Genomic DNA, 14,233 nt, shown 5'->3' with positions numbered 1-14,233 from the left:
TCTTCCTTCAGAATCACTTTCTTCCATTATGATTTTTTAATGTGGTTTCATTTTCAAAATTGACTTAAATAAACCAAAAACTTAGAATTCCCTTCATAATCATATTATTTTAATTGCAAACATTTTATTTTTAGGAAAGAGAGAGAAATATTAAAGGACTATTAAAACATAGGTGATCCAAAATATAAGCATACTGAATTAGGAGTTTGTTTGGAAAACAGTCTATTAAAGCCATTCTGAAAAAGAGGAGTAAAAATGTTTTAATTCACCCAGATCTACTATAATTTATATTGTACTGAAGTACTTAAATAAATTTGCCATAGTCCAAACACATGCAGTGGACACTGCTGTGACTATATAGTTCTTTTGGGTTGCAAGCAGAGATCATTTACTTCTCTTGTTTGGCCCATGCTTTGCTCTTAATGAAAAATTAAGGCAGTTTGGGTGACACAGGATTCAAGTCCTAAAAAGAGATAAACTGACCGTACTCCAAAACAAATTATGAAAACTAATGAAGAACTGAAAGATGCCAAAGCATAAGAGGGATGAAAACCCCACGACACCAAGGCAATACGAAGACTGTGCAGCAGACAAGCCTACGGTCTTTTCATGCCTAGGATCATCAATAATTGAGACCTAGCCAGAACACACCAAATTACTTCTGTCAACTAGGCTTCTTTCCTTTGAAAATCTGGTCTGAGAGAGTGAAAAGATGAAGGAAAGAAGAAAAAGCATGTACTGGGAGGCAATATAGCTAGACTGAGGGTAGGATCTGTATCCAAGATCTGGGAGCAAAAGCGTTCCCTGACTGATGCAGCCAGGAAGACCAGGCAATGCATAGAAGTGCAAACTCATCTGTCCTGATGCACACAGGTCTCACTATGGTATATAAAAAAGCATTTATATCAGTTTAACACAACGCTATCTGTATTCTTTCTAGAGAAACGCATGCATTCATGCAGAGTTCACTAACTGAGGTCTCGGCAGTCATTGTCCTCAAAATTACACAAGCTGTCATTCCAGATGAAAACAAGCCAACCCATCAACAAACCAAACAGACCAAAAGAAGGAATGCATGAGCGTGTGTTTATATAAGAACCTTCATCTAGGAAACATTACCTTATTATTCCCATTAAAGAGATCCTAGGCTTCCTTAAAATACAGAATGTGCCAAGACACTCCATACACTGTTAACACCACCTTGAGCCAAAACAACATTCAGATAGACATTTCTATTGATAAATGAAGCATAATACCGATCTTTACCAGAACTGGAACCTGTTTCATACTCTCAGCAAAGCTCAATCACCAATCTCTTTCTTCTGTGTTGCCGAGGGAGCTTACAGGGCTATTAAAATGATGTGTTATTGTTTTATAGGTGCTATCACTCACATAGCAAGTAAAGGCTTGGAAACACAGATGGGTCTCCATTGTACAAAAGAACAGCTTTTAGGGTGATAAAGGCAGGCCAAGGACTCCCTTGTGTAACAAAGAGCATTACCATCAACACCAGGAAATGCAGCAGAAAGAAATATTTAAAGCACTGCTGAAACTTCTTGAAACTGTAGCTTACTTGTTGTGTCTCCTTCTTTTAATGTGTTCCAAAGGAAACTTTAGTCATGATTAAACTCGGTAACAATCTTTCAGGACACTCCTTTACCACTCCAGCAAACATTTCCCCAGTGTTGCCCCCCACAGCTCTAAACCAAACAAATGGTACATCACACATTCAGAAGTAACAAAACTGTTGCACACTACTAGTTCATCTAGTACATCTCCAGCACTCACTGAGGTACCTCTACAAGGAATATTCTGAGTTTCAAAAAAATGCATGAAAAAAACTCTACTGTTTTAAAGCAGAATGTCATTAATTTAGGCCTAGTACCTAGATTAAGAACATATGCTTTTAAAAAACCTAGTATAAACAGCAACAACAAAGAAAAACTTTTTTATTTTTAATTGGAAATTCTCTTCTTAAAGGAGTTAAACCATTTTTGTGTTTTCTGTAACTCAAACAGCTCTAGCTTCCTGTGGCTGCATGAGAAAAACAAATTGATCAGAAAGTGATTATAAATAACATTAAATTACGAATCCATTCTTTTTATCCAACTTATGAAATGCAGATGTTAATGACATTTATGATGAGAAGTCAATTAGGGTAGGATTAACTGTATTAATTAGCTAAGATATTATTAGTACTACAGAGATGTACTTTAATGCCATACTATCAAATAGAAAGATGGTGAATCAACTATAAATTCTGTAAATGAAGCTCCAATCTTTTCTACTTATAATCAAACAACAACACATGCTTGTTTGATGTTTTTAATATTAAGAGTGGATTTATAAAAATGTGGAGTACAGAAGGGAGTGGTGGTCATTGACAGGAGAAGGTAGAGAAGAAGAATTAAACAAATGATAGCGGATGTGAAATTTAATTAATGATAATTCATTATGAATATAAAAACTCCAGAAGTTAAAAGTTCCTTGGAGTGTTAAAGCCAGAAGAAAATCTAAAATAACTAAAAATAATTTCACAATATTTTTGCTCTCTTTTAACCTACCTCTTTTTTTTCTCTACCAGCTGTCTGCAGATCTCCTGCCACCGGGTATTCAAACTTTCCAGTTGTTCCTTCAGCACCTTAGCATCTGCCGCTGATGACTGCTCAATAATCTCTTCACCAGTTACATTCAATGTTTTGACAACACTTTGCTGTGGCCCAATGCCATCTTGAAGCTCCTGCAAAATATCCAATGCATACGCATGTTCATAAAAATGTCAAGCATGAAACAAAATGCTTCATCACATACTAGCCAGATGGAAAGAGATGAAAGTTTTTGCTCTCCTCTGAATTCCAAATGAAAAATCCAAAGGTGAGTAGAGAGAAAGACATCTCATCTTTTTGTAACAAGTGCCTTTCAGTGCATCTCTACAGCCTTTTTTTCCCTCATGTATTCTTGTCTACTAGAGATCATTACAGCAATATTCTGCAGATCAATTAATAAGTAAAACTTGCAAACAATTTTACTTCAACACCCCCAAAGGTATACACCATGTTTACTTAATAGCCTACAAAGCACTGTAAAATTTAAATTGCACAGTGTTTGGAATTCCTATTACCTATGAACACAAACAAGTGATGTTGAAAAAGCAAAAACTGTTTGAAGTACTCCTAAATCCATTAAAGAACACATTTGTCTCCAGTTGCAAGAAGCCTGATAATCTATTTCCTCGTGGTTTTTTTTTTTTTTTTTTTTTTTTTTTTTTTTTTTTTGGTTGTTGTTGGTTTTTGGGTTTTTTTTTTTTTGGGGGGGGTAGGGGTTTTTTGGGGTTTTTTTGTTTGGTTGGTTGGTTTTTGTTTGTTTGGTTTGGTTTGGTTTTTTTCAGGGTTGGCGGGAGCTACATTTCTGAGGAAAAGTGTTACTTTCATTGTTTCTACTTACAAAACAAAATGAAAAACTACCAAAAGGTAACCAAGATGGACCATTTTTCAAGTTCTACTAAATGCATTGGGATACATTTTCTCCACATTTTATCATTAAAAAACCTACCATGAAGCTACCTTACCTCATGCTTAAGAGCAACAGTTCTGAAACTGTACCTTAGATTTTAACATTGTATGCCTGTTTAAGAAAGTTCATATTTATACATAAAGAAATAAATCCTTTCATATTTTTAATAATCATTAAAGCATTTCATTGAATTCCTCAAAGAGTACAAGCAGAAAAGAGTAAAACAATTTTCAACACTTTACTGCTAAAAACAAGCAGAAACTGAAATAACTTCAGCAGTCTACACTGTGGGATTCATACTTAGGTTTCACGTTCTCAGGCAGTGTGTTTGAATCCTATCTACATACAAGAGCTTTCAAGTAAAATGCTAAATCTAGTTTTTCTGGAACAAACCAAGTATTTTACTGTATCGCACTATGCTTGTTTTCTTTATCTAAACAAACAATATAGTATATTTAGGTTTTATATATATATGTGTGTGTGTGTGTATGTATGTGTGTGTATATATATATATAAAACATATATATATTATATATATAGTTAGTTAGTTAGTATATCTACATATTAACATTAAATTAAATGTGTCCATGAACTGGTTAAAATCAGCAGGGTACAGCTTTCCAGGAATGTAAAAGATTAACATAACTCCTACTAACTTTTTTTATTATTATTTATTTATTATATCTTGCCTGTTATATCTTCAGGCATGAGGTTATGATTGAAAGTTCACAAGTTGAACCACACTTGGGAGTTACTCTGTTTTAACACAAACACGCCCCAGTGGCCAGCTACTAATTCATTAACTGCCGAAAGTCAGTTGCATACCCTAATGAGGGTTTTGCAAAAATTTTACACAGACAGCTTGAACACCAACACCAACATAACTTGGGGCACAGAGGTCAACGTCCGCCTGCCGCTGCAGCATTTACCCACAGTTCTGGACAGGAGTCCAGTTTTTTCCAAGTACTCTATGCATTTAACACTTTTCACATGATTAAATGGAAACACATGTGCTGATGAAATTTGTCTACAGCCTAAGAAAAAGCAGATTTTTCTTGACACTGGGTAGCACGCAAAGCACAGCAACCCATGAAGTCATTTAGGTTTTTAAAAGCTATTTTTGTATAAAGTGGACACAAGTGTTTTTAACTGTTTTGCTGAAAAGTCATGATTCCACACACACATCCCAATGCCCTGGACCACAAAGATGCTTTTCATTCTGTATCTAACACCTGTCAACAGCGATAGGTCCCTATTCCTTCTCCCTCTACCCTTGCCACACACGTGTGTGAAGGCAAGGCGCTTGGAGCCTGCAAGAGGTTGCCTGTCATGGCCTTACAGTTTATGGTGCTACAGAAGGAATATTGACATTGAATCTGCTTCTCATAGTTTCACTTGACATTTCACCCTTCATACAGAAATGGCAAAGCGAAAGGGCATGTTGCCCTTTGGGTTCCCAGCTTATTCAGGCAGCCATCTGAGATACTTATATGTGCAATTATACAGTTTCTAATCACTTTATGAACAGAGTGAGCAAACCAACTTAATTAAAAATGAGGTGTTTATATAATGTGAAAAATAAAATTACTCAGAAAAGACCTCATCATATTTATACACACAGAGCTAATCACAGTTTTGAGTGGATTGCAGATATTTCTATATACTCTGTTTTTTCAACATGTTGCATTTTTAGCTACTAAGAAAAGCAGATGATCATATAAATACCTATTACTTTAATTTTTCTTTCTTGTGATTCCCAGGCGTAAGTAAGCAGGGAATAACATTTCATTAAAGTAAGGTTTAAACATTATCTCAGACTAAAAACTGAAAAAAAAGTATATTAAATGATTTCTACCTCTCATACAGATGGTTTTACACTTTGATAATGGCCTCAACAAATTTGGTATAATAACTTAAAACTGCCAAGACAATCATACAATGCTTCTTTGCTTTATTAGTTTCTTTTTCTTTCCCCAAGATTTACCTAAAATGAAATATTAATGCACACTCTTTCAGAAAACTTCCAAGTGGAACAGATGCAAAAAAGAAATACAGGGTAAACACAGGGGAGAATTCTCACCAAAGTCAATAGAGCTGTTTCTGCACTAGCAGGGGACGCTGTCCATAATCAGCATGAAAACTTTTGCCTAGTTCATTATTTGTTTTCATTTTTGTTCTCTTACTTGTACTTTTTGGCTCTAGAAGCAACTGCTTAGTGACAATAAAAGAGCAGCTGCTTAATGATTTCTTTTTAATCAAACACAAAAAAAAGGAAATGGGAAAAGAGGGAAAAAATGGAAAAAGAAATTCCCAAAGGAATTTCTTAATATGATACTTTCAGCATTGCTTCAGATCTCCCCAAATGTCTGTAGAACACTATTTCAGTTGTATCTCCAAACATTCAGTTCATATTTTGCATCCATATTACCTACTGTGTGACTTGTCAAGCTGTTCTTGAGATACTCATGCAGTTTAGTGAATATTAATAAACCACATCTGCTTGTGACAAAGTTGTTGGTAACACTTGTTTTTTTAGAAAATACTTCCCAACTACATCATATGTTGCCTTACCTAAGAAAATTAAAGGTCTGAGAGACCCTGAATCTACAAGCATTCCTAGTACCATCTTGGCAATGGCTTTCAGTTCATGCTCTGAATATGAGGTGTGAATCCCCTAAAAGGGAGAGAGAACAAGAATATCTAACACTAAAAAAAAAATTGTCTTTCCTCTCCTCTTGTTTTTAATTTCCTTCCCATGCTGCTTTTCCTTTTATTATTTTCAGTTGAATTATTCAGTGGTTTTGCTATTCATTGCCATTTTATTTCTTGTTCTATTTTTGTCTTTTTTACCCTCTCCCAGTCAATCCTGTGGCTTGCTTTCCCCTAACTACAACCAAAGATCAATAAAAAAACTGCAATAATGGAGATCCTAGAGCTAGTTCTATTCGTAAGCTTGCTTCACATCACTACAAAGAGAAGTATTTTGTGTTCTGGGGGTTGCCATCCTTGTGCTTATAGACTTCTGCCCATTTAAGTTTTCTTTCACTGTCATACCACTATTTTTCTTTTAATCTTTTTTCTGTAATACATTAAATTTTACAACGCTGCACCACTCAAGCAGCCAAAGGAAGTTTCTTCTGAATATGGATGATCAGTGTATGCCTTGAAGTCAGGTTGTTAACAGGACACAAAGTGATACTCATTTTAACAACATCTAAGAGTTACACTGCACAAATTTCTATGTGACTGTGCACATGAACATGAGAGACAGTAGATAACAGTTTTGGTGACCCAAAGATGCCTGTACTTTCTGTAGAGAAGACTGACTCTTTGTGAATCACTTTGTAACACATGCATTTGAAAAGCAGAAACATACCCCTGTTGATACAATTGCAGTATTTAAACTAACAAACAAAATTAATGTGAACCATATGCTCACCAAAATGGGGTCTCACTAACATTTGATTCCCTTTTTAAAGCCCTGACTGTGCCTTCTTCATTCTGAGAGCTGCCAGTAACCTTATTTTGTCAACAAGAAACAAAACTGACAAAACCCCTATATTGTCAAATCCAATTTTATCTACTGTATAAATAATATGTAATTACATAAAGTTATAGTACTTTGGTCTTATATGATTTTTTTATTTGAAATGTGAGTACTTTTTGTGTTGTTGTTTTTTTTTTAAATGGACACTAATTAACAATTCAATATCTATGTTGTGATAATAATACTAAACATTTGCTTAACCATCATTAATATCATGAAGAGTTAGTTACACTTTATTATTTTTCCCTGAGAAACTATGATTAATTTTTTTTGTAAAGAAAGAGAAGTAATTTATATAATTAAACAAATCATCAACCAATTTCAAATACATTACACTATGACGTCCCTAGCTGCCACCTTTTTTTCCTGATACTTTTCACAATGCTCATGACAACTGATGTGGCAATATGACAAAAACATAAGTTTTTGGTTCTGATAGATTCCTGTTGATAATTAAAATAGTAAAAAAGAAAAATATTTGAGTGGATGAGGATTTGAAGTAAACCAGTTTGATTGTTTTTCCTGTGTTACGCAATTGAAACATTCATCAGAGTCCTTACCTGCTTACCTAAGCGGGTACCAGAATGGCATATTTTCTTGAACTTTATTTTGTTATTTCTTAGTTAACGTGTACATATATCACGCGACTCTTTCTGCAGTCTCATTTCCTCTTGTCATTGAATGAAATGGCATTTTACCATTAAACTTAATCAGAAACTATTCCTTGAGCAATCTTACCAGCACTTTCCTCTTTTCATTGTGGTAGACAAACGTGCTTAACAATAATATATTGTTATGTAAAAGCCCTGTAGCAACATGAAGAAATACCACAAACAAGTTAATTTCTGTCAGAGACACTAGCTAGCACAAAATGTTTTATGGAAAAAATATTGTATTGCTTTTCCTTCATTTAGGTTAAGCTACAGATCCTAAAAGCATGTAAAGGTACTATGTACCACTTTCAGAAATTGTTAGTCTTGAATTTGACATTAATGTGCTATTCTTTAGTCATTTACATATTTTTTCTTCCCCCTTAAATTGTATAAAAGCATAAAGTTGACATAAGAGTGTCTACCCAGATGCAAAACATAAATCAGAGAACTGTGAAAACATTCGGTGGAAAACTATCCCCAAAACAATTTTCTAGCATTTGGTTACCAGAATGAATTTATCCATTATGGGTATGTACCTCTGTTCAAGATTCTATTAGAAATAAGGAAGAAATTAGTTTTCCAGGCAGTTAAACCACATTGATTTAATCTGGAGACACATTACTGGCACTTTGTTAGGATTAAAATAATCAACAAAAAGTATATGTTGTTTCCTAGCTGTTTTGTTATAAGCAGCTATGCAACCTTCATTATTTTGTGTGCATTTTGTTTGTTATTGTGTTATTATGAATTATGGAATCTCAGGGCAGCTGATGGAGATGGAAGATGTGGAAAAAAACCAGTAAAAATTGAATAATTTAAAGCAAAGCATTTTTTTCTCAGCACAAATTACAGGAATTATTATGTCTTGACTATTACTATCAAGTGCTACTATGAAAAGAGCAGCATTCTGAGTTGACAGTAGGCTCTAGGTAGGTTCTACCTATAAAGCAGAACTAGGTGCGGTTTGACAGTTTGTACTTGGTTTCTACATCAACTACTTTGTATATATTATTTTTTAATGTATTTTGATGTTGTTTAATTAGAAAAACAAAAGGTCCAGTGCTGCCCTGGGTGCACTGCTGACCGTCCATGACTGTTACTGTACACAAAGAAATGTGGGTACAATGCAACTCCACAATTGTATGTTTTAACAAATAAAATGGAGATATACAACTTCTCATATTCTGCTAAAAGATTCTAATCAGAAAAAGTCTCAGATTTGTTTGAAACTTTTAATACATTCTAGACTGTCTTCATAAAACAAGGCATAAAAACTGAAATTTCTTTCTTCTGCCTATACAAATTCTTCAGTCTAGCCTGCTGTCCTCAGAAAGCAGTAGTCTACTGTACTTCAACAGCCTGGTAACTTCACACTTCAGATCACTACAGTAATTCCAGATTCTTGTCACTGCTGCCTGTGCTGCTATCAACTGCAACTCCAAATGCATCTCTCCAGTTCTTCTTACTAATACTTAATGATTTTTCCTTTATAATTAGCTCTTGAGAGGCAAGTAGCACCCAGTAGGACTTGGTACTATGAATTTCACCAAGGTGACAATTTGGTTTTTGAGAAGATCAAGCATAAGTTTTTCCTGGGTCCCTTATTATTGTAATAAATTAACCTGAATTTGTCCTTCCTGCAATGCAAATTTCTCATGTCTTTAAGTCCACGTGTGTAACCAAGGAAAGAGGAAGTCAAGGGCTGCAAACGGAAAATTTCCCTCATATACATCTACTGCAACGAGCCTGTTTTGAGCACATTAATCATGTTTGCCTCAATTTTCTTGCTTCTCAATATGATACAGCTTGGAGCTTAGAATAATTTGTTATTGGCTCTAGAAGACCTTTTGAATGCAACTGCTGAGTAACTATGGTTCTAAAAGCTGCCTCCTACTCCTGCCCGAAGTCATTCTGGAATCAGCGTGTTTGCCTGGACAGAAAGTTAGAGAGCTGTATTGGGTTTGCATGGTGAGGTTTTGGTAGCAGGGAGGGCTACAGAGGTGGTTTCTGTGAGAAGCTGCTGGAAGCTTCCCCAGTGTCTAGTGGAGCCAATGTCAGCTGGCTCCAACATGGACCCACCACTGGCCAAGGCTGAGCCCATCAGTGACAGTGGTAGCATCTTGTGATAAAGCATTTAAGAAGGGGAAAAAGAAAACAGCAATTGCATCTGGAGAGAGGAGTGAGAATATGTGAGAGCAACAGCTCTGCAGACACCCAGGTCAGTGCAGAGGGAGGGGCAGGAGGTGCTCCAGGTGCCAGAGCAGAGGTTCCCCTGCAACCCGTGGTAAAGACCACGGTGAGGCAGGCTGTCCCCCTGCAGCCCGTGGAGGTTAGTGGTGGGGCAGATCATGGAAGATCCTATGCTGGAACAGGTGGATGCCTGAAAGAGACTGCGACCTTGTGGATCTGGAGGAATTCATGAAGAACTGCAGCCTGTGGGAAGGACTCACATCGGAGAAGTTCATGAAGGACTGTCTCCCATGGGAGGGGACCCATGCTGGAGCAGGGGAAGAGTATGAGGGGCCCTACCCCTGAGGAGGAAGGAGCAGCAGAGACAACACAACGTGTGATGAACTGACCACAGCCCTCATTCCCTGTCCCCCTGTGCTGCACAGCAGGAGGAAATAAAGAAAATTGAGAGTAAAGTTAAGCCTGAGAAGATGGGAGGGGCAGGAGGAAGATGTTTTTTAAGATTTAGGTTTATCTTTCATTATCCTACTCTGATTTCATTGGCAATAAATTAAATTAATTTTTCCTGAAGTTGAGTCTGGTTTTACCCATGACGGTAATTGCTGAGATCTCCCTGTCCTTAGCTCGACCCACGAACCGTTCATTATATTTTGTCTCCCTTGTCCAACTGAGGAGAGGAGTGATAGAGTGGCTTTGGTAGGCAGCTGGTGTCTAGCCAGGGTCAACCTACAACAAAAGCACTCTCTGGGTCTTAGAAGCATTGAAAAGTGATATATTATTGGTTCAGATGAGAGTTGACCTTGGCAATTCAGTCACCTTATTAAAAATTATTTAGGTATGCAGTATTGTCCTCAAATGCTGACACTTTGAAAGCAAACTAACTCCTGGTAGTTTTATAAAGATATTTATCACAGGATTATTAATAATAATAAAAAAGTGCATGTATTTCCCTTTAGTTCCAGTGATATGTAATTGCTAAAATGGGCCATACTCCTTTAAATGTACATTTCACATCCCTTTCTAATGCGACACTAAATTGTCATTAAACTCATTTCAGTACTAACCTGTAAAAGGCATGACCAGAGGTCTATTTGGTGTTTCTAACCTAAATTACACAGTTACTTCTTATTGGTTTATGAAGTCAATTTAGCTTTAGAACTAATTTGGAAATACTGCAGGGAGAAAAAGAGACTTCCGCCCCCCCCCCCCCCCCCCCCCCCAAATCATCCCCACTGATACTGCATACTAAGTATAATGTTTCAGGTTAAATTCATAAAATTTAACTATAAGTCAAAAAAACTACTCACTGATTTTGTAGCACACCTGATTTTGTAGCAGACATGATGCCACCGAAATATATTAATTTCCATATTTATGTAGCTCCCAAATGTAAAGACAAGCCTCTGTCAAACAACTTTTCCATTTACCTTTACACATAACTGTGGCAAGTTCGAACTATGGCCTTATTTGATGGCATGTTTAATTTGCACTTTCTGATATTTACAGCTTTGTGATATTTTAACTAGCTCTGCAAAGTTATAACTGAGCAAACAATGTCAATGATAAGAAAAATTGTATCCTCCATCTTCAATTTCTTTCCAGCTATCACAAATCAAACTACTCACATAATAGGTCCCAGTAATATTAAAAATAACAACATGACCTAGTTTCTTCATACATAGCTTATTCTTAAGTTTTCAAGGACATCACTAATACTGATGGAATTACCTAAATATCAGGCCAGCTTTTTTAGCTAAATAATTTTATTACAACTCAAGGTGAACACAGTTCATTTTCTGCCATATTTAAATAAATTCATTTTTCTTAAATAAAAATCAGTTATTACATTTTTATGATTTCACAGCTTTTCTTGTTTCTTAGAGAAATATCCATAGCCTTGCATAACCCAAGTTATTTCCTATACACTTCCTGTGCTTCAAAAACTAGAAAACTTTGTTTTGCTTTCCTGTGGAATCTGTATCTTGAAAGTACAACCCCTAATCTTTAACTCAGCAGCACTGGAAAAAGTACCTGTGCCTCAGCATCCTGTTTTCCTTTCAATTTTGCTATTTAAGCTGTTATATATTCTTTTGAAATTACTAGGTTGTCATTTGTTCATGCCTTTGGCTATGAAAAGAAATAAAAACAACGAACAACTAACCACAAAACTCCATTACATAAAAGCAGCAGACTGGAAATATTCAACAAAGTATACATATATTGACTCACCAGTGCTGGTCATTTATAGCCTCCCTTTAAGACAAAGTACCGCAGGTATCACCCACTTCAGGCATTTGACAAACTATTTCTATAACCCTCACTGTCGGAGTTTTCATCCATGTATTTTACACTTCTTTTTAAAGCAAGTTAACATAGTATATACATTTTTTCAATGAAAAAAAAATCTATGAGTACTTATTCTACCTCACTAATTTTTTTAAAAAAAATATTCTTGACGGGCATTAAAAATGTTTCTGAATACTTTGTTTTACTCTATGGAAACTGCAAAATCAGTCATGTAGCAGATAAAATTGTGCCTGCTTGTAGAAAAAATAATACCAGAAAGATTCGAACTAGTGGTCAACATACACTGACTTGACTACAACTGCAGCAAGCCGTAGAGGAATAAATTATCATGGGCAATATCCAGCCTGCAAAAGTGGCTTCCCAATTGCAGAGAATTACTGTGATAGAGAAGAGGATGAGTCGGTTTATGCTTGCAACTGTTTACATACAGAGGGCTTCAAGTGCAAAGCAAGTAAAATGATATTAGGTACCATGTACAGCCTCACTTAATGATCTACCTATTATCTATCATTGCATTGTGGCCTGGCATTACAACAATATGAACAAAGCATAGGTACTGGTTCAGTAGGAGAACATAAGCATCACATGAATTGCCTAAATCATTGCCTGAAATTTCAAGTAGGTTAGAAACAGAACAAAATAAGCCAAGTGACCAGAAATAGTAATTTTCCAAAAAGAGGAGGAAAAAGTCTGATTACAGCAACAGTTATTTCCCTGCCTTGCACTAGAAGTATAATTGTAGCATAAGGTCAACTGTTTTGACCTTTAAGATGGACGCAAAAATCCCTACCAAATCATTTAACAGAGGATTTTGGCAGCCAGAATTAATTGTCCGCTTTCTGCTTCTCCTCCTCCTGTTCACCATTAAGTCATCATTTGCCCCAAGCCTCTGAGCAAGAGTGACTGGTGGGAGAATGGCAGTGGTGAGGGGCAGACAACAAACCAACTGGTTTGTGAGCAGTTATCACATCTTCATTCTTCCTCTGTTTTGATTTTGCTGTTCCTTCCTTTGCCTTTCATATCACCATGAACTCTGGATTCCTCAGAGCTGTTGCTTTAGCTCTTTTAGTGCTGAGGAGAAGCTTTCTGTCCCAGTTGAGACACATTAATTTAAGGAGACTGGCTTTACTCCCTACAACAACCACTGGGGTGATTCTTTACCCCTGCTACACTCTTTCTTTAGTATGTAACAGAATTAGCCTGTGTATCCATCTTGTTCTTTCTTTAGAGCATAATTATAGCATTTGGGGTCTGATATTTTATTAATTCAAATGCTTTCCTAAGCATGCCAGTGTTGATACTCAAGGGATATCTGATTTACATATTACTATAATTTAATTTCTGATTGCTAAATTCATCAGCTTGCTTCAAAGTAGTTGATATAAACATAGTAAGACTTTTAGGAACTCATGTTCGTTGCATATTTAACATTAACATATTTTTCTCAGTACAGTACCACGATTTTGAAATACAAATCAATATGTTTATTAGAAATTTTACTTTCAGTGAAAAACATGCATCTTGACATCTAAGAGCTTTTAGGTGAAGAGGAGCAGACTGAGTTTTAAACATCAAGGCTTAGAAATAAATATTTTTTTTTCAACAAGGAAGCACATTAAGCACTTTTATCAACAATAAATTATTCCACTAAAACCAAACCAGCTGTGATAACTTTTATGAGAACTAGGTACTCTCTGCTGACAATGATTAACTTCAGTCCGGCTCTTCTCACCTCTTCAACCAGAGGCATTATTGAAATAGCTGTATCAAAACTGAGAGAAATACGTGTTGAGAACAGGTGAATTCTAAGCTAAGGATAGGGGGCCAGGAAGCAAAAATACTTGGCCTTAATAGTAATTCAGGAAATATTCATTCTCTTTCTGAAGATGTGTCACTATTCCATAGACTTGTTAGAAACAAACAAACAAAAAGACCTATGGTTTGGGATTTTGCTCTACTGAAATATTTAACAAGGTTTTACTTATTGCTTTACTAGAGATCTGACTCATACAAATGTATGAAG

General features: G+C 35.9%; 1 protein-coding gene across 12 annotated transcripts in view; it reads right to left on the bottom strand.

Moving 5' to 3' along the window:
• Positions 1-14,233, bottom strand: part of DMD (dystrophin) — a 1,096,913-nt gene that overhangs the window by 424,064 nt on the left and 658,616 nt on the right. For all 12 annotated transcript variants that reach the window (XM_040582467.1, XM_040582466.1, XM_040582468.1 and 9 more), the window contains one exon: positions 2,565-2,740. In XM_040582467.1, the coding sequence (XP_040438401.1) occupies positions 2,565-2,740 (176 nt within the window). The remainder of the gene's footprint in view (positions 1-2,564; positions 2,741-14,233) is intronic.

This window comes from Falco naumanni, chromosome 2, assembly GCF_017639655.2.
Source record: "Falco naumanni isolate bFalNau1 chromosome 2, bFalNau1.pat, whole genome shotgun sequence".
NCBI classification, from domain to species: domain Eukaryota; kingdom Metazoa; phylum Chordata; class Aves; order Falconiformes; family Falconidae; genus Falco; species Falco naumanni.
This window is presented reverse-complemented; position numbering and strand designations above follow the sequence as displayed.